The 21765-nt window shown below is 43.9% G+C and overlaps 1 protein-coding gene across 2 annotated transcripts in view; it reads left to right on the forward strand.

Annotated features, from left to right (window-relative positions):
• Xrcc5 (X-ray repair cross complementing 5) overlaps positions 1-21765 on the forward strand; it is an 88787-nt gene that overhangs the window by 22175 nt on the left and 44847 nt on the right. For both annotated transcript variants that reach the window (NM_177419.3, XM_063267385.1), the window contains exons 9-14: positions 298-410; positions 5404-5466; positions 8464-8601; positions 9699-9789; positions 12721-12854; positions 15283-15479. In NM_177419.3, coding sequence (NP_803154.2) covers positions 298-410; positions 5404-5466; positions 8464-8601; positions 9699-9789; positions 12721-12854; positions 15283-15479 — 736 coding nt within the window. The remainder of the gene's footprint in view (positions 1-297; positions 411-5403; positions 5467-8463; positions 8602-9698; positions 9790-12720; positions 12855-15282; positions 15480-21765) is intronic.

A 21765-nucleotide genomic window follows, 5' to 3' on the forward strand; every position in this document is an offset into this window, starting at 1 on the left:
CCTCTCCTCTGCTGGGTGATCATTAAGGTACCTAGACTGCAGAGGATGCTACCTTAAAAATGTAATTAGTCCTTAATCATCTGTAAGTGGCAGATGTGGTTGGTTTCTGCCTCTGCTCCTCCCCATCCCCCCCCCCCCCCCCGTTGGCCACAGGGGCCAGTAATTTGGTTCCAGGGAGCAGAAGAGACTGACTCTGTGATACACATGTATTGATGTATGTACACGTGTGTTGATGTGCTTACACATGTATTGATGTATGTACACATGGCTAACACATGCTCTGCTCTCATTTTCCAGGGTTCCGCTATGGAAGCGACATCATTCCTTTTTCTAAAGTGGATGAGGAACAAATGAAATATAAATCGGAGGGGAAGTGCTTCTCTGTTCTGGGGTTCTGTAAATCTTCTCAGGTATGGCAGAGTACGTGCCTTGAGCTTTTATTTCCAATTCATACTTATTTCTCATTCAGTCCTCTAAAATGTAGTTTGGGGATGAGTGCTGCCCTTTTTTTTTTTTTAATTTAAAAAGTATTAAGGGCTGGAGAGATGGCTCAGCCGTTAAAGGCTAGGCTCACAACCAAATATAAAAAAGTATTAATTTCCTTGTGTGTGCATGTGTGTGCATATGTGTATGTATGTATGTATGTATGTATGTATGTATGTATGTGCATGCACACATAGGCATGAGTGTGTCCACATGTATATGGAGGCACACACACACACATATACATTTGTACACATATATGCATAAACATGTATATATATGTTGTCTAGCTGGATTTTGAATGTCAACTAAATCTCAGAATATCATTTATTTATTTTTAATATCTTTTAAAAATTATTTTTTATTATGTGTCTATCCATGTGGCTATGTGTGGGTGTGTGTGTGAGTACAGGTGCTGGAGGAAGGACAGGGGTCAGGTCCCCTAGAGCTGGAGTTACAGCAGTTGTGAGCCACTTGACATAGATGCTGGGACTCGAACTCAGGTCCTCTGGAAGAGAGGGATCTGTGCTTTGCCACTGCACCATTTCTACACTCCAGAGTGCCAGTGACTTATGGTTGGTCACCTTTTCCCTCAATTTCTGGTGTGGGGTTCTAGGATGTGAACTTTATTCATAAGACACATGATTTGTAGGCACCAAAGTGCAGATACATTAAGTAGACAAAAGGGGACATGGAGCTGCTTACTGTGGGATCCCATATATGGTCCTAGGAAGCACGGTTCAACAATTCCCAGAGATCTTAGGTTCACTGTTCCTGAATGAATCAGAGTTAATAAATACCAATAGTATTATTGTTATTGTTATTATTTTGTTTTGTTTTGTTTTGTTTTGTTTTGAGATGGGGTTTCTCTAGTAGCCTTGACTGTCCTTTAGTGCACTCTGTAGGCCATGCTGGCCTTGAACTCAGAGATCCTCCTGCCTCTGCCTCACAGGTGCTGGGATTAGAAGCTTGCTCTGCCACTCTGGCAGGTATTTTTTTTTTTCCTTTCTTTCTTTCTTTTTTTTTTTTTTTCTGGAGCTGTGGACCGAACCCAGGGCCTTGCACTTGCTAGGCAAGCGCTCTACCACTTAGCTAAATCCCCAATCCCGGCAAGTATTTTTATATGTGAATTTTTCCCTAAATTCATAGGGATGAAGAGATTTTTATTAGATAAGTCTTGGGAATGAAAGTAAATACCATCCAGTAGTGTGGATCTGTGTGCCCTGGCACACAAGCTTTATGTGGTTTTAGTGTTGGGTTAATTCAATGAGCTGTAGAATTGCTCTCATGATTATCCACACTGTCGTCAGTGTCTTCAGAACTCACAGGCCAAGGCCTGGAGAGACGGCTCAGTGGTTAGGAACATGAACCACTGTGCCAGAGGACCAGACTCGGCTCCAGGCACCAGGTCCAGTGGCTCACAGTTGCCTTCTTCCAGTCTCTAGGAGCACCTGTATATATATGGCATGCATTTACACACACACACACACACACACACACACACACACACACACACACACACTTTTTTTTAAACAAATAAACAAAACTTCTTTAAGCCAAACAGTGGGCAGACTTACCTAAGCGCTCTAAGAGTGTACTGGAATGGGATGTGCCTAGAGAGCATAACTACTTTTGGAAGTTTAGAGCCCTTAAAATTTCTTTAAAGGAAAACTAACTGCATTGCAACATTTGTAAGTTAATATATATTAACCTTGAGTGAGACTAACCTTATTTAGACCAATTTGTAGAAACTGTTTCCCCTTTTAAAAAAAGATACATCTGTATCTTTTAGTTTAATGTGCATGGGTGTTTGCCTGCATGCTTATCTGTGTACCATGTGCATGCAGTGTCTGCAGAGGTTGGAAGAGGGTGCTGGGTCACTGGAACTGGAGTTAAAGGCAGTGAGCCACCATGTGGTTGCTGGATTTGAACCTGGCTCCTCCGGAAGAGCAGCCAATGCCCTTAACCACTGAGCCATCTCTCCAGCCCTTCTTTTCCTTTTGTGAGAGAGATTTCACTCTGTATGCTGTCTGGCCTTTAATTCACAGAGATCTGTCTGCCTCTGCATCCTAATTGTTGGGATTAAAGATGTGGGTTACTACATCTGAGGAAACTGTGCTTTCTGCCTATGTCTAGATAGACAAATAAGCCCTATCCCAAACACCTTTAGTATAATTCGGAATTGCTAATACTGAAATTACCTTTGTCAGGCAGGAAGTGGGGGCCTATTTTAGCTAAATAACAAAGCAAAACAGGGTGAATATAACCAAAAAGAAATACATATCTAAGAAAGACATTTATTAATTTCAAATTTTTACTTTTAAAGTCATGATGTTCTTTCTAACATCTTTCTACTTTTTTTAACTTCTAAATCAATTTCATTTTATCGATTTTGCTTTTGAAGGAGGAAAATACTTTATTCAAGTCTGGGCTTAAGAAAATGGGTAAAGACTGTCCATCTAAAGGAGAAGAGGAGTATTCCCCGGTGTGAAGGAAGGGTATTTTGCACAGGTCATCTCTGAGCAGCAGCCAGGCAGGGCCCCAATCAACTTTGTTGTAAAGTTCTGTCTCAGACAAGTATCATGAAAATATTATAATCACAACTACCATTCAATGAATAATTACCGTGTTCCAACCAAGGTAAACATTTGATTCAAATTCTCAGTTATTATTACCCTTCCAGGCACATACTGTTGAGGCATTTTTTAGACTAGGGAATTGAGGATTAGCCTCCTTATGTAGCTAGCCCAAGACCTTACGGTGAAACAAGAGTAGACATGGATTTTGAGCCAGGTCTCCTTGACTCCAGAGACTGTGTCATCGTCCAGCGCTACTCGTACCATGTGAACTAGCACAGTTTGGAATAGTCCACTGTAATACCTGCTTTCTTGTATGATTTTTCCCAAAGGACACGAGGTGTTGCATGGTTTCTTTTCCATATAGAATACGACAAAATACAGATGCGCACCTTTTAACAGACTAGTGGTGTCAGTTGTCTTTAAAGAAATCATACGCTCCTCCACGCCATCTTCAGCTGGAATGCTGACAGAACACCAACTTTGGAATAAATTGGTGGGAACTGTTTTTGTGTACAAATGGTGACTGTTTGCTAGCAAAGCACACTACCACTTCTGTGTGTGTATGTGTGTGCGTGTGCGTGTGTATCTCTGTGTGTGTACTGTTTACTTAAAATACCAGGCAGTTTTTCAGTTCTCTTGCTAACTTGTCAAGTGTTCTGGGTAGATAATTGTGAGACAGGAAAGACCGTGGCAATTAGCTTCCCTCTAGATTCCTGGCTGTTCTTTTAAAAAGTCATTTAGGTATACTAGATAAAGATATCATTAGATATTTCTTTCTTTCTTTTTTTTTTCTTCTTTTCTTTTTTTTTTTTTTTTTTCCGGAGCTGGGGACTGAACCCAGGGCCTTGCACTTGCTAGGCAAGCGCTGTACCACTGAGCTAAATCCCCAACCCCTCATTAGCTATTTCTTAAAGATTTGTTTTTACTTTTACTTATGCATGTATGTGTGTGTGCCTCTGTGTAGCTATGTACACGTGAATGCAGGGGCTTGTGGAACCCAGAGGTGTTGGATTCCCCTGGAGCTGGAGTTACAATGGGTGTAAGTCACCTGACATGAGTGCTGGGAACCAAACTCTGGGACTTTGCAAGAGCTGTATATGCACCTAACTGCTGAGCCATCTCTCCAGCTCCCTCATTAGCTGTTTTTTGAATAAATCAAGCACTATTATAATTCTCACATGGTAGGGAGGTCTCTTGAGTATGCTGTACTGGACGTGTAGGGTTATTCTTGTATGTCTTAGCATAGTGGTTTTCAACTGGGATGTAGAAGTGGAAATGAGGGGTATCTTTATTATGTGGACCTCACGTCTTTGAAGCTTGGTGTGCTTGAGCTGCAGTTCCTATGACGTGCTCCTGGTTTCTCAGCTTCAGAGGAAAGAGTACAGGAAAAAGCAGGTGAGAAACAGTGCCCAGTACCACACATGGCACGTCCTTCTAAGCAAGCCCCAGTCTGCAGCTCCACAGACAGAGCTTGGCGGATGGGTGTAGGACTTGTGATTTCAGGAGTGTTAACATTTGTTTTCTAATCAGCTATTGGTAGAATTCTGTGACCCTGGTTGCATTTCAAGATGTGGGAGAAGGAACAGCGGTACATTTTCTGTACCCATTTCCCTGCCCCAAGTCTGCTCAGAATTGGCTCCTTCTTTGGTCGTCTGCAGTGCACCAGGGGCTCGTTGCCGCTCCTGAGGACTTTGTTCCTAACAGACTTTAGGAGACAGGCTTTGCCTTCGCTCGTGTCTTCACCTCTCCCTTGCACTGTGCCCTGGCACTGCTCTAACAGTGAACTCTGTTCCCCTCACTCCAGACTGCTAGTCACTGGGATGTCTGCCGTGGAGCCAGCGTATAGATCTTGTTTTATGTGTTTGTTTTTCCAAGATGTGTTCATTTTTATGTGTGTGGGTGTTTTGTCTACATGTATGTATAAGCATCCTGTGCATGACTGGTACTCTGTGTAAGAGCAGCAAGTGCTCTGAATGGTGGAGCCATCTCTCCAGCCTTTACACTTTTCTTTTGGCTAGTTCCTGCTTCCCCTCTGAAACCCTCACAAGCTAGCCCAGTGCCCTGTGTTGGACTGTAATACAGCATTGCATTTAGTTACACAACTGTTTAGGCTTTTGAAGGACATGGTTATATCGTGCTCACTCCTCCGTTTCAGTATACAGCACGTAAGACAATCTGGGCCCTGCACTAGGTGCCCATCGAGTTGAGCTTCAAGTGCTATGTTGTTTCTAGTCACTCTTGATGTTTACCAGCAAGAACATTTTGAGCAGACATTTAGCAACATGTGACCTTACAGTGGTATATATGTCAAACCATTTTCTTCTCTCGTGTACTCTCGTAGGTTCATAGAAGATTCTTCATGGGACATCAAGTTCTGAAGGTCTTCGCAGCGAAGGATGATGAGGTCAGTTGGGTTGGAGCTTTGAGATAATGCTACAGATCGATCTGTTATTTTAGGAAAGTGGGCTGTTCATGGCCTTTGTTTGTTTGTTTGAAACTGGGTTTCTCTGTGTAGCTGTGGCTGTACTGGAACTCACTTTGTAGACCAGGCTGACCTTGAACTAAGAAATCGTCCAGCCTTTGCCTCCCAAGTGCTGGGGTTAAAGGTGTGCACCACCACAATGGCCTGCCTTTGTGTTTTTAAATGACGTGAATATCCAAACAGCTGTGGGAAAGTCATCAACCTTTAACTCTGACAATGGAGAGATGATGAATGAGTTAGTTTCAGCTTGAGGGACAACCTGAGAACATAGTCTTTCACAACAGCACCCTCTGACCAGCTTAACGTAGGTGTAGGTGTCAGCTGTTAAGGGGTTTTGGGCCAGGTTGACCCTTGTCTCTCATGAACACTGTGGACCTGGAGAAGTGTTCCTGATCTGTGGCTGATTTCCCAGGTCTCCCACGTTCTCAAGGTTTTCTGTTGTCAGGCCCGTTTATTCCTGGCTAACAACTTTGACTTTTACATCCTACACTCGCACATAGCTCTCTGGACATATTTTCTTTCTGAAATATTAAGTCAGCACTCAGTGTTTTGTTGGTGTGTTGATCTTAGCTGGAAAATTCCAATACAGAATGTTAACACAGCTTAATCGGGCTTCTAAAATTCAAAGGTGTTTGCATTAGAAAATAGTGAACTTAATGTAGAAAATCCTTTTGGGGTGGGAGGAGGGTATCAGTGACCTCTTTTTCTCCACGCTTCTGGAACGTGACTGGTTGCTCACCTAGTAGGCGGCGGTCATGTCAGTCTGAGAACAGTTAACATCAGAAGATGCTTGCCTTCTACTCTACTAGGTGGGGGTGAGTTCTTTACAACACATCAACATGTAGATGACTTCACACTTGAGAATTCTATTCATGATATTCTCCTGAATCAGCCTTAGAAATTGTGCTGGTCTGGTCTGCTGTGTATTGATAATTTTAAACTTTTTAAACTTCAGTTGTAGATTTAACTCCCACTTGGTTTTTGGTTTTTTTTTGTTTTGTTTTGTTTGTTTTTCACCAAGGAAGTTCTGGTCACCTTTTGCAAGTTCTGTTGCAGCGTGATGTCGAGGCCCCTGAGCTGCAATTCAGATTTGTCATATACGTAACTAACTTCTGTTGTCAACGTCAAACGAAAACAGAGACAAGTTTCTAATGAAGCAGCTTGTGTTTGGAATGAAGACGGGGATTGTATCTAGGGCCCGTGGGCATGGGCGTGGTAGTCTGTGTACTTGGATAATGGAGGAGAGTTTGGGGGGTTTATTAGGACCAGGAAAACCCATGCAACTGTTATGAAGATTCCTTATTGGCACTTTTGGTGCCTTAGGAACTTGGTGAGCTCTGATGGGTGAGCTGTGGAGGCTCCTAGGTAACGCCAGTCCCAAGGCTGGTGTGCACTCAGTAAGTACAGGTTTGTCTAAAAGGCATGTCGTCCCTGATTGGTTTCTTGAGGTCATTCTGGGGGTAGATATTGGTGACCTGGGTATTTCTACTTTCCCATGGTCCTTTGATTCTATTTTTGTGGGTTGTGATAGATACGGTTCAATTTTGTATAATAAATTGTCACATATCACTTTGAAGTTTCTAAAGAAAAGACACTGTCATTTCCTAATAGCTCTTTGGTATCTGAGGTTTTTCTGGGGTGGTTGAAAACTGATACTGTCTAATCTGAGCTTTTGAGATAAATAGGGGAAGAAGGAGAGCATGCTGTATGAGGGCTCCCAGGAGAACATGCATGCCGCGGACTTGTGTGGGTAGATGGAGGAGTGGGAGGATGATGGATGACAGATGTAATAGCAGTCTTCAGACATTGTGAGGAGGATCACATGGAATAGAAATTAATCTGTGCTTCCTACCAGAGACGTGAATGGAGACCAACAAGTGGGGAGCTTTGTTCCAAATGACTTATTCTGTCATCAAAGATTACCAACTCCAGATGGATTGCCTTCTTGTGAGGTTGTCTTATGTCCATCCATGGAGGTTTTCCAGCAGAGTCTCCAATAGCACGAGCCATGTGCATTTTAGGGGTCGTTAAAGTGGGTGAATATTATTGTTTTTCAGTTAAAATATTCCGTGATTCAGTGACTAACTCCTTAAAATGTTTTCTCTGGCTCTTGGCTTATAGGTGTGTGTGTGTGTGTGTGTGTGTGTGTGTGTGTGTGTGTGTGTGTAGAATACATATCTGTGCTGATTTGCACTGTGTGTGCAGAAGAAGGGCAGAGGAAAGTAAAGGAATGGGGACTCAGTGGATTTAAATACAGGCTCAATGTTGTTACAATACAGAGACAGTCATTAACCCATTGTTCTTTACATTAAATATTCTGACTGGCCCTGCCAAAGACACACAAATTCAAATTCCAAGCAAATTAGAAATTTGCTTATCTGGTCCTCTCTTATGGGACTTAGTATTAGAACAGGCATGTTCTATTTGATACATCTTTCATTCCCACTAGTATAGAATATATTTGCTCAGTGAAGTCCTCTTTGTTCTGTGATGGGGCCTTGACACCTAGCAAAGAATAGGCTTGACATCAGTTTTCCTTGAAACGGGGCGGAATTTATCTATTATCAAATCTGTAGACTATTTTGATGACAAGATTTTGAAGCCATAGGTTTTTATGAAGGGATGGGACACACATACCTAACTGTGATACAGGCTGGCTATGATAGTGTTCAGAAACTTGGAAGATGAAGCTTACTTAGTAAGGCAAATCTGCAACGGTTTGTTGCTAGAAGGAAATTATATGAGCAGAAGCACCCAGGGGAAGCAAGGCACAAGATACAGCCCTGGTCACTGATCAGCTCTGTGATGTTGGAACAGAGCTGTTAGAGGTTTGTGGAAGAGACCGACAGGTCTTGTTGTCTGTGAGGAGCTCTCAGGAGCTGCACTCGTGCTGATACACTCTCCTCCCTCACTCTGCAGGCAGCAGCTGTTGCACTTTCTTCCCTAGTTCACGCTTTGGATGAGTTAAACATGGTCGCTATCGTCCGCTACGCCTATGACAAAAGAGCTAATCCTCAAGTTGGTGTAGCCTTCCCTTTCATTAAGGATGCCTATGAGGTAAGACACACGAGCCTTTGCATCGTCCCTGTCCCCTTCTTTTCTTTTCTTTTCTTTTTTTTTTTTTTGTTCTTTTTTTCGGAGCTGGGGACCGAACCCACGGCCTTGCACTTCCTAGGCAAGCGCTCTACCACTGAGCTAAATCCCCAACCCCTATTTTTTTTTTTTTTTTTCCCGGAGCTGGGGACCGAACCCAGGACCTTGCGCTTGCTAGGCAAGCGCTCTACCACTGAGCTAAATCTCCAACCCCCCGTCTTTTCTTTTTTAAATATTTTCTGCAGTTCTGGGGATCCGGCCCATCCATGCCAGGGCCTCCGGCCTGCAGGCCTGTGGTCACTACTGGACTGTTGTCCTCTGTCCCTTTACCCTAACCACTGCTTTGGGATGTGGTTAAATACGTATTCTAGTTCTGTAGGTCTAAGTGGGAACCATTTTCTGAATTTCTTGCAAACTCCAGATGATGTTGGAGTTGCTGGCCTGTGAGCCGGGCTTTCAGTTAGAAAACAACACGATTCATGAACACATTTAAGGAGGGGCCCATTAAACCAGCAAAGGGGAAAGCAGGGCCGTCTCTTAGTTTTCATCCCTTTAGCCTTTTCAGAGCCACTTGGGAAGAGAAATCACCTCCAGTTTAGCCAGTAAGGACCATGAATAAAAGTTGGGGGTGTGGTTCCACTGTGATCCGGGTGAACGTCCATGCATTTGAGGCTCTCTCATTTGAGGTACAGGTCAGGGTTGTTTATTTTCCTGTTCCTCTGAGAACTCCATGTGGCGGGATTGTAAGAGAGGGTAGGGACAGTGACTTACCCATCAAATGCCTGCCATCCAGCTTTCCCATTGGTTCTGCTTGGTTCTGTGCGTTTAAGGTTACTTATCAGCCTTCCTTGGAGGTATTTATTTTATATCTGATATCTGCCACGCTGTTTGCAACTGTGAACTCACTAGTAGGCGGCCACATACTTTATTTACCGTGTGTCAGATTTGCACACGGTTTTGAACTATTTCTGCTGTGCCATTTCCACAGCATCTGGGACCGCTTGGATATATCTGCATTAATTTGATGGCTTCTGCTTGTTGACTCCTTTCTCTCTCGTTAGTGTTTAGTTTATGTGCAGCTGCCTTTCATGGAAGACTTGCGGCAATACATGTTTTCCTCACTGAAAAACAATAAGAAGTGCACCCCCACAGGTGAGTCTATTCCATTTAGCTCACTAATGGCTCTGCATGCAGACTCTTCTTGGGAAATCACCTGGTTGCAGCTGTGGCCTGGGCCAGGACCTCATGGGGGGAACGAAGTACTTGGCTTCTAATCACACGCAATCATGATGAAGATGGTTCAGCAGGTGTTCTGACAGGGGGCAGGTTCTCCTAGCCTTCCAAACGGTCTGGTTTTCCCTGCTGAATCTGAGGAGCAGTTTGTCGGATGTCTGCTCTCCAGTTGTAAGCAGAAAGCTTGCTCCTGTGGAAGCGAGCGTACCTGCCCCTGCGTCCTGTGTGCAGTTCGATGTGGCGGGAGCGACAGTGGCTGTACGAAGCATGCTCTGTCCTCATGGTTCTTCCTTTGTAGCTTATGACCGCAGTTCAGTTCCTACTGCGGCTGGTCGTGAGCTTCCAGGAGTTACCCCTGCAGCCATCTGTCAGCGTGCCAGAGCGAGCCTCGCAGTCACAGGTGGCTTCTAGGCAGCTTGTCACCGTTTGTGTAGTTGTGGGCAGAATGTAAAAAACAAAAGAAAAAACAAAAAAACAAAACTACCAAAAATAAACAACAACGGATGATGACGAGGCTTTAAGGTCATCCAGAGAGATATAGCTAATGATAATGGATGCTTTAGGCCAAGGCTTCTATACTGTCTGTGTCAGTGTAGGGTCAGGGAATTTTAAGGTGACTTTGCAAATGGGGTTCTCCCTGTGCATTCTTAGGGCTGGGCCCCTTGGGAACAGTATGCTATAAAAAAAAAAAAAAAAGAAGACCAAGAAATCAAATGGGTCCCTGGGGCTAGTGTCCTTTTCTCTAGAGCTGGGTGTCTTTCTGTCATGACAGGCACGTGTGGACCTGAATGTTAGAGAAGTTGTTGCTGTGTTGTTGATTGTGTGTCTGCCTCTTGATTCCATGCTAATTAACTAAGGATTCATTGGGGATTGAATTCAGAATCTCACGCACACCGTGCAGTCAATCTAATCACTGAGCCCTACTCCAGCCCTCATTCCAAACTTGTTAGAGGTTATCTTATGAATCAGCCTGAGTCTGAAAGTTGAACACCTTTTGATCAGTTGACTTATTTCCTATGTCTTAATGAATTTTCTTAAAGCTGTTGGCAACTCTCCCTCGTTGATGTTTATGGGGGAGTTTATGACACCAGTGTGATCTAGCAAGAGAGAGAAGCTGACTTTGTCGTGGGTGGGACTCACTGAATGTCCCCTTGTGCAAGTAATGGCTCCAGAGTTGCCTGGTGGGCCCTAGCTCATTGTTTGAAGCCACCTGTGGCAGGTTCAGACAAGCAGACAGTACCTTGTTTTTTTTTTTTTCAAAAGCACTGGCTGCTCCTTTTCTTTTTCTTTTTTTTTTTTTCGGAGCTGGGGACCGAACCCAGGGCCTTGCGCTTGCTAGGCAAGCGCTCTACCTCTGAGCTAAATCCCCAACCCCAGACAGTACCTTATGATAAGTAACTTTCATCTTGTCACACAAAAGGAGTAGATAGAGAACAGAAGTGTTAAGTACTGTTTAGAAAACACTCTTCTGCCATTGGCCTGTCATTGACATTAGAAACAGTATTCTACTTGAACGGCTCTGCAAACTGCTGTGAACCAGCAAAGTGAAAGGCACACATGTGGTGGGGAAGTCAGAAGCTTTTTGGGGAAGACTTGCTTCTTGTCCATGTAGCTGTGGGCTGTGCCATTTGTATTGACTTGGTAGATTTTATTGAAGGGCAGTTGCTAGTTATTAAGTGAGACCTCAAAGAGACACCGTCATGTTTCTGCCATGAAGGAACTTTAGAGTCTGAATGGAAGTTGTTTGTTTAAATGTTTTTCTCTTTAACTAATTACTATTTTGAAAGCATTACTTCATTGGATACTAAGTATTTTGTTTAAATTTCCATAGAGGAGTGATTTTATTATTGAATTTTTTATGGCAGAGTTATTTTTCTGGAACACACTCTTGCTTTTGTTATCATACTCTATTGCCAAAGGTTGACTGAATGATAGAACTGGAAAAGAGTCAAGAGAGCATCTACTCTCTGTTTGTTTTCTTCTTCTTAAGACCAGGGTTCACCCTGTAGCCCTGGCTGCCCTGGAACTCACTATGTAGACCAGGCGTGTTATGAAGTTTTAGAGGTCTGCTTGCCTCTGCCTCCTGAGTGCTGAGATTAAAGGTGTGTGCTACTATGCCTGGTTAATGAGCTATTTTTTTTTGAGATTTATTTTTATTTTATGTGTATAGGTATTTTGCTTGCATGTATGTCTGTATAGCGTCATGCATGCTTAGTGCCCATAGGCACATAGAAAATGATGTTAGATTGACCAGAACTGGGTCACACCTGATTGTGGGTGCTGGGGATCAAATCCTGGTCCTTTAGAAGAGCAGTCAGTGCTCTTAACTTTTGTGCCATCTCTTCAGCCCCCAGGTAAAAATCCTTCTCCTCCTCTACCTCCTTCTGTTCCTCAGTCGCCGTTGTTCTTCTTCTTCCTCTTCTTTCTCTTCATCCTCTTCCTCTTTATCCTCCTTTGTGTTGCACTTACGTTTAACTTAGGGGAATAAGTTTCTGTTTTTGTTTTTTGTTTTTTTGAGACAGGATTTCTCCATGTAGCCTTGGCTGTCCTGGAACTCACTCTATTTCAGGCTGGCTTTGAACTCATAGAGTTTCACCTGCTTCTGCTTCCTAAGTGCTAGGATTAAAGGTGTGTACCACCACTGCCTCAACTAGTCTGACTATCTCCTTTTTCAGATGAGAAAACCGAGAGTCAGGCTAAGTACACACTAGGGACTGCTCTTTGGCAGAGTGCTCCTGTGCGAGCTGCCAGCATTGCTGCATTCAGAAGTGGAGAACAGTTCATTTTGATAGAGAATGATAGAAATAATCCGTTTTCCCCTTTCGCTTCTCTGCTTATCATTGTTTTAAGAGGCACAGCTGAGTGCGATCGATGATCTGATTGATTCCATGAGCTTGGTAAAGAAAAACGAGGAAGAAGACATCATCGAAGACTTGTTTCCAACCTCCAAAATTCCAAATCCTGAATTTCAGCGGTTGTACCAGGTGAGAAAGGAAAGGTCATCCCATTATGTTTTCCTTTCCCTTCTCTCTTCCCTCTCCCCATCCCTGCCTTTATTTCTTTTTGACATGGGGTCTCACTATTTAGCCCTTGCTGGCCTAGAACTCAGTAAGTAGACCAGACTGAGTTTGAACTCATAGCGATCTGCTTGCCTCTGCCTCCTGAGTTCTGGAATGGATACAAAACCGTAGTTTAGCTGCTCTATGGAAACAATGAGGAAATGAGGAGGAAGAGATCCTTGGACGTGGGTTTTATGGAAGCCCCCTCTGAGGTAAAAATCTTGGATGGAGATCTAAAAGAAGAAGGGTGCATGATGGGAGGCAGGCATGGTGCAAGCCAGTTCCATTTGTGCGGAGAGAACTCAGAGTCCAGAAACTACTTCTAGATCTGTGTGTAGACAGGATTTTCCCGACAGGACTCTAGGCATCCAGGAAATAAGGCCAACAGTTCACAAATGGAACCTCATGAAATTAAAAAGCTTTGCACACAAAAGGAAACAGTTAATGGAGTGAAGAGACAGCCAAAGAGAGGGAGAAGAAGCCTTGTCAGCTATTCCTCCACAGAGGATCAATATCTAGAACGGACAGAGAACCCACTGACAGGCCCGATGAAGCCCAAGGGGGAGTTGGGTAATTAAGAGTGAGCAAAGCAGGAGGTGAAGTAAAGGAAGAAGGAAATGAGAGGTGAGCATACTGTGGAGAGGCGAGCATACTGTGGAGAGGTGAGCATACTGTGGAGAGGGAAGGTTGGTGTGTTGAGGGTGCTGGAGCGAGGAGCATGTGGTGAGCTTGTAGGATACTGACTCCTAGGTGATATTCTCTTGAACCCAAGAATCATTTTTTTTTTTTTTACAGACCTTTAGATAGCATTTTCTTACTGTATGGAAACAGTTCATGGAATAGAATAAGTAGTATGCTTTGTGATATGAAGTAGTAGTTTGAAATTTCAAGAACTACTCAGCTCCTTTTTCTTTTCTTTCAAAATTACCAATATGTAAGTAGTTTAAACGTGGGAGTAGAGCATGTGCCTGTCATGTGCAAGATCCTGGGCTCAACCCATGGCAGTGATAAATAAAATGGGCTGGTTGGAGCCTTCTTCACAGGAGGGGACCTCAATGGGCTGTCTCTCTTCATTGTTTCTTAAGGGCATCTTGTTGCTTACCTGGCTCTATTGTCAGAGCAGTGGTTCTCCACCTGTGGGTCTCAACCCATTGGTTCTGTCAACCCTTCCCCAGGGGTCACTTACCGGATAGCCTGTATATCATATATTTACATTATGATTCCTAACAGCAGCAAACTTACAGTTATGGAGTAGCAACAAAATCATTTTATGGTTGAGGTCGGCACAATATAAGGAGCTCTATTAAAGGGTTAATCAGGAAGGCTGAGACCCACTGTTAGAGTGCTGCTTTTTTGTTAAATACAAGTGTTGCCCAGGGCTGACTTAGACTGATGGAAACAGATGACTGAGTGGACAATGGCCGGTGCCCAGTTCCACTCACTTGGACAGTGGATGGCCTGCCTCACCGTTGGTCCTCTCCCCACTCTTGGTGTTTCTTTCTGTTATCCCTGTCAACAGCGAATGCCCTAGAGAAGAGCATTTAGTCTCCCAGTCAATACCATTAGATACTTAGTATATGCTGGGCATATTTTCCATGCTTACAATTCAGCAGTGCACAAGAGAAGATACCTGTTTTCAAGAGGAAGGGCTAGATAATACATAGGTGAACTAAGTGATTGATGAGATGATTTTAAATAAATGCCTGAAAAACTCAAAATTGGGAAATGTTAGAATAAGACTAGACAATAGCTTGCAAGCCAAGAGGTTGCTTCATATGCAGTGTCAGGGAACAGCTTTCCGAGAAGCTAACATTTGACCAAAGACCAACATGATAGAGAGAGGCCCACTCCACAAGACCTGGGACAGGCCGAGGACACAGAAGGAGTGTCACCCATTGACCCAGAGGCAGGAGTGAACCCAGAAGAGCTCATCTTTAATCGACTGTGAATGAGGAGGCAGAGGGCAGTGCCATGATCAGGGAATGGTCCTGTGTCTGCAGGACTTCCTGGGTTGTGGTAAGGAGCTTGGACTAGTTACTTTTGTGCCTCCAAAGTACTTGAAGGAAACAAGGAGGGATGATTTTCTTTGGCTTGGTTTCAGGGGTTCTCACAGCTGGGAAGGCAGGGCAGAACTCCCTGAGTAGTTTATAAGGTGAGGGTCCTTCTAGGAGGGGTTCGCTTCTGTGTTGAGTCTGTTTTTATAGCTGGTTTTAGATGTGACCAGTGTTCTCTGAGCCATACTGTTTGCCTCTGCTGTTTGGCATGAGTCTCCTAGCCCTTCGATTAGGGATGGAGGATTCTGACCAGAAAACAGAATCCACATCAAAGTCCTTAACTCGTACTTTCCCTACAGTGTCTGCTGCACAGAGCCTTACATCTCCAGGAGCGGCTGCCCCCAATTCAGCAGCACATTTTGAATATGCTGGATCCCCCCACTGAGATGAAAGCAAAATGTGAGATTCCACTCTCTAAAGTAAAGACCCTTTTCCCTCTGACGGAAGTCGTTAAGAAAAAGGACCAAGTGACTGCTCAGGACGTTTTCCAAGACAAGTAAGTACCTGATGTGGTCACCTTGGGGTGACCTTGTAGCAATGCCAGGGGGTGGGAGGATAGTCAGGGCCAGAACCACAGAAAGTCTGGAATTACTGGAATTATGGTCCTTGTGAGCATACACACATGTGGATGTGTAAGTCAGAACAACTTGGATGTTGGTTTTAGGATCAAATTCACGCTGTCAGGTTTGCGTCAGGCTTGGCAGCAGGTTACCCTGCTAGTGTTGAATTGTCCCTTTTCTAAAGTAAAGAGCTGGGGGTGGGAAGGGCAGGCTGCATGTCACCAGATTTCTGTTGTGTGGTCGTGGGGTAGTGTGTGTGGTTAAGTGTCAGTGAGATCTTTGGAGGAGAACCATGACAACCGTGACCCTTTAGCTGTTCTGTTAGTGGGTCACTGACGTGCTTGCCCCATGGCATCAGGGAGGCCTTTGCAGGTTAAGGAGTGGGAGGTGCTTCGTATGGTACATGAGCTAAGCCTGCGAAGGGTTGATAAACTGTTTCTTCTTCACATTTTGTTCTGAATCTATATTAATCTCCATCTAAATAAAAGTAAACTAGAAAAAAATATTCATGTGCAGAATCCTTTGGGTGTGTAACATTGACTTTCCAGAATTCATCCAACTGGTTATTGGTGATTTTTTTTCTTAAGCCCAAATCATGTTTCTTTCTGCTGCATTTTGAGATTTGGCATCAGACCATGATCTCTCCCCGCCACCCCCATTTTCATTGGTTTCCTTCCCACAGCTGTATCTTCATTGACAAAGAAAGGCATATTATTTATAAATACCCAGTGGGAAAGGAAGAGTAATTTCCAGAAACTTTCATTGGTTTCTATAAATCAATGTTTAGTGAATTATTGTACAAGTTGAATAGAAAGCCCTGCATTTTTCATAGCTTCCCAGAGGTAAATATTCCAACCTTTGTGAGATTTTGAAGGAAAAAAGAAAAAACAAAACAGACTAAACTGGTTTGATCCTGTTCCACGTCCTCCCCTCACACCCTGGAGAGCTTTGCTGACCTTTTTATTCTGTCTTGCTTTCTCCTACATAGGACGCTTGTCCTTAAAATTCCACCTCACCTCCATCTCTCTCTGCCTGTTTGCCACTGGGTCCAGCCAAGAGCAGCTCAATGAAGTCTGGGTCCCTCTTCCTGTGGCACCTTGCCCTGGTCTCCCTGCAACCACACGACTGTTCTCTCCCCATATTAAACTTCAGTTCGTGATCTTGATTACCTTCTGGGACTATGGGAAAGAAATAGACTGTTTTCTCCTCTTCCTTTGATTAAAATGTAAATTAGCTGGTTAAGAAATAAACCTCGGAGCCGTACAGGGCAGTTTCCTGTGATTTGATCCCTCACTGATTACACCTTTAGCCGCCGTCCTGTCCCCCATGTCCTTGGAGGCTTGGGTGCGCTCAGGTTCTTGTTCCTTGCACCTGAGAGTGTGTGTGACACAGCCAAGCGATCTGCCTGGGGCCTGGGGGTTAGCTCACCCGTACATGCTTACACACGTTCCTGTTCTGTTCTCCACCTTTTATTACCAGAAGTCTTAGTTTTTAAGAACTGTAGAAGCGATGAATTTAGCAAATATTTTCTTAGCACCTCTCTTATTCAAGGATGATTCAGTCTCCTTCACATGGGTAATAAACCCCTCCATTTTAATGAGAAGCCTCCAGTCAGCTTTAAAGGCTAAGGGGGAAACAGGTTGCTAATGCTGAGCTATGGTTTTGTATTTATTCACCATCCTTGACTCCAGTTTACCAATTTCCAGTAGATAGGAAAAGAGCTAAGATTTGGGGGTGACAATTATCTGCTGAGGAAGTTTCATAGTAAGAAGCAAGATGTCACTCGATAGGATTTTGGTTGAATAATTTTTATCTTTATGCTAATTTCTTCCTCTAAATACAGCCGTGGGCAGGCGAGATGGTTCAATGGGTAAAGATTCTTACCTTGAAAGCCTGACTGCCTGAAAATGGGTGGAGAAACCAGCTTGGCAAAGTGGTCCTCTGACCACCCATGTTCATACCATGGCACCTGCCCGTCCACAACAGTAACTGACAGAAGTTAAAACCAGCCTCATTTCAAGAGGCATCATCATGGCTACAAAATCCAGGGTTAAAGCACTCTGAACTGCTGGGAGGGGGCCAGTAGTCTAAAGTCAGCGACACAGCATCGTTCTGAAAACATGGCACATCTGAGAAACTGCTGTGCACCTTCAGCCTGATGGATACCTGTACGTGTAGTGCCAGTGTCTTCGTTTCCAAAGGGGAAAAGTTCTGTTGGCACCTGCGTGTAGTCCACAGTATGCCGCATGCTACCTGCATTGTTTGAAAACACTGCTCCCTTAATGTTGGCGTCCGCCTTGGAGGAAAGTGTCATACCCATGTGTTGCAGGTGACTGGGGGCATCTGACGTCCAGCTCTACATGTGTGACACACATGTGTCCTTGCTTTCTTTTGAACTTTGTGTAGCTCATCTAAGGTCTGCTGCTTTTTCCAAGTCCCCTGACACTTCCCTCCCTGTTTACTCTCAGCAGCCAGCTCCATTTTACTAATGTTCAAGACCTGAGACTCTGGAGTCAGCCAGTGAGAGTCAACTCTGTAGGTAGAAGCTCTTACCCTCTGTTTCCTCATGAGTGAGATGGGATGGCAGGAGTACCTACCTGCCTCAGGGGTGTCGTGAGGACTAATTGGATAACTCATGCTGTTTACCTAGAACCCACCTCAGTATGTATCATATCATATCAAATCAAATCATATCAAGAACAGTGTCTTATCTGTCAACAGTCTCCTAACAACCCTCATCATGTCCCTAGCACATTATCAAGGACAGCAGTGGCAATGATGGTACTGATTTCATAGAGAAGCTAGTAGCCATAAGTGGGTACTTCCAATGTGTGGACCATCTCCTCTCTGAACATGCCTACTTTGCAGCCATCTTTATTCCCTTCTCTCCAGGCCCAGTGGGCACAGGACACCTCATCCTTCATCCCTTCACTTCTTCTCCATCCCTGTGGCCTGAGCTCCCATCTGTTGTCTTATCTGTTACCCCCGTCCACTAAGGTCGTCTTTCCACTGTACCCCACCCTCTTCATGTTAACAGTTCTTTCATCTAAAACAAACTATCCCTCCAGGCTCCTCCTCCAAATGGCTACTTGTTACTAATTATAATCTAATCTAACCACTCTCTTTCCTTCCAAGGCTTGGCCTATTGGAAGAATAATCTACATTGCTGCTTTTCTTGGCTCATCCTCCTTGACTGCCTCTTTGAAGATCCAAACTACAGAACTGCTTAAGCTGCCATCAGCCTTGTGCTTTCTCTCCAGTGACTTTTCTCTTAGCTGCATTTGACAATGTCCATTATTCTCCTGTCTTGAAACTTTGTATCTCCCGTAACTTAAGCTTCCAGATTTTTTCCTAGTCTTTGGAAACTCCCTGCCAGACTCCTCTGATGTTTCCTTTCCCTGCCAACCGTACACATGTTGTGTATAGTGCTTGTCTTCAGAACAGCTGTACTCAGTGAACACAGTATGATGTGGGATGCCTTCCTGGCATTATCTGCTTGGATGCTCTGGCCATCCTATGAAGTGGGCTGCTTTGTTGATGTCATTTAAGTCTGAGAATTGGAGAAAAGGAACAACTTGCCTCAGATCTCAGTCAGCAAGTGTTACAGGAAGGATTTAATAAATGTGCACAGTCTGAATCCAGAGCTCAGACACTCAGCCAGAATACCATTTTGCCCTCACAAACACAGGCACCATTGCCGTTTTATGTACGGGCTTCAGAAGCCACACAGTCTGCATCCTGTCCATGGGGGGCTCAGGTGTCTCTATGTATCTGAAATTCAGTGTATACAGAAATGGTGGCTTCATTGTGTCTCTCTGAGCACCGTGCTTCCAAGGCCTCCCCTCCTCCATGCTGTTCTTTCCTATTTGAGAGAATGGCAGCTGATTTCTCGGGACTCATCCCTTTCTTAACTTTCCATGTCTGATTGGTTTACCAAGTTGTATTAAATTTACCCCAAATCTGCTCCTTTCAGTTCAGGTTAATGTAGTGGCTAATGGCATTGATTTTAGAGTCAGATAGATTTGAATCTAAATCCAGACATTTCCCCTTACTGGCAATTGACATTGGCAGGTTGGGCTGTGCCCTGTAAAACAAATACCCTCGTTTGATGAGCTTTCAGTCGCTCTTCTACAGAAGACAATGGCAGTAGATAGTCTCGAGGGCTGTTGCACAGTTTAACTGAGATAATTCAACCAAGCTTGGCTCACTTAGCGCCTGGCCCTTTAGCTCTTAATAGCATTTCCCACCAGCGTTGCCTGTGCATGCTCTCGCCTTCTGTTTCAGCCCATCCGACTGAGACAGTCTGTGGCTAATTCCCTTCTTCCTGGTCTCAATCCTTTCCAAATGCTTGGCTCCCTCAGCAAATTTTGTGCTTCCTTTTCCTTTTTCAACATTTCCTGGTTTATTATAAGAAATGTGAAAAATACAGAGGAAGAGGTGCATAGAGTAAGGTGTTTAGAAATATGTCCAAATGTCTGTGTCTTCTAGTGAACCGTGATCCAGGCCCCTTCAGGCTCAGAGGCTGTCTGAACAATTCCCCTTTGAGGTTTCTTTTGAAATAAAACAATTCATTTGTATTAGTGTTTTGCCTGCATGTCTGTACACCACACACATGCAGTGCCCACAGAGGCCAAAAGAGGGCGTCGGATCCCTCAGAACCAGAGGTACAGATGGTTGTGAGCCACTATATGGGTGCTGGGAATTGAACCTGGGTCCTCTGGAAGAGCAGCCACTGCTCTTCACTGCTGAACCATCTTGAGATCTTATGAAAAGTAACCTTTAGCCTCATCTTTCCTCAGAGGGAGTAGAGTAGAAACCCAGCTTCCTAAGCTTGCCTTAGTCTTTTTAGTGATTCCTCCTGATTCCCTTTCCCTAAGCTACTCAGGGGCTGCCAGGCAGTTACAGTGAGTTTTTAAAACCTTATTACATTCTTCTTATTTATGTGTGTGTGTTTGGGGGGGAGGTTATGCCTGCACTGTGGCACACGTAGATTCCTGTGGGAGTTGATTCCTGGAGGAGAAACTCAGGTTGTTAGGCTTAGTGGCAGGTGCCTTTGTCCCCTAAGCCATCTCTTTAGCTTGAGTGATTGTGTGTGTGTGTGTGTGTGTGTGTGTTTAGAGTAGGGTCACATTACTGTTTCTTAAAGTTCTTTAATGCCATGATTCTTAAGCCTTCCTCTCCCACCCCCTTTTCTGTAATGGACTCATTCAGTGTAAACACTAAGAACCCTCTCTCCAGAAGCTCTTCTTATGCTGCACATTTTGAATGTCATTTCAGTAGTTCTGATTCCTCAAACTGCAGATCAGCCTTGCTTTCAGTGGCCCCTCTGCTTGCTACCTAAGATGATGGGACTGTTAACAAAGGAGAAAGCCAGCAACCATACAGAAGTCTATACACTCCAGCTATCTTCACAAAACCGTTTGCTACAAAACTGTTTGCTTTCCTCATCCCCTTTGATTGGGGGGTTGACCCAGGGCCTCACACGCATGCTCCATCAGTGAATTGCACCCCCAGTCATCTCTACATTTGTGCTGTCTAGGCCCATCTCTTACTTCTTTCCAGCTAAGATAGCACTCGCTAGTTGTGGCTGCTTAGCAAAGGATTTTCTTTTCGTGTATTTACATTACTTAAATATGTCAGCACTTGGAAGTATTGATTGCCTATTAGTGTTTGCAAACTTTTTAAAAAATTTTTATTTATCTGAGTACACTGTAGCTGTCATCAGACACACCAGAAGAGGGCACCAGATCCCATTACAGATGGTTGTGAGCCACCATGTGGTTGCTGGGAATTGAATCCAGGACCTCTGGAAGAGCAGTCAGTGCTCTTCTGAGACATCTCTCCAGCCCTTGTGTTTGCAAATTAAGGGTTTAGAATCTAGCTTAGTGGCTGACACATAAATGTTCCTTGCACATTTTGCTAAGTTAATTATCAAATGTATACACATTTCTGAGAGTAAATGAGAAAGAAAGAAAGAAATTCTACACAGTCCCATCACCCAGTTGTAGCTCCGTAGAGGATTTGGTGTCCACGTGGCCACATGGGTATTGTCTGCATTCTAGGGCTTAGAGTCCTATAGATAATCTGGTGGTTTAGTCATTGTCTTTTCCACATCACAGAGATTTTATAAGTGTTACATGCAGAATTTCTAACACTACTATTAACTATTTAACCTTGAAACTATTAGCCATATTAACATTTTACTATGTACTTATTTCTGGG

Source organism: Rattus norvegicus, chromosome 9 (assembly GCF_036323735.1).
Source record: "Rattus norvegicus strain BN/NHsdMcwi chromosome 9, GRCr8, whole genome shotgun sequence".
Lineage (NCBI taxonomy): Eukaryota > Metazoa > Chordata > Mammalia > Rodentia > Muridae > Rattus > Rattus norvegicus.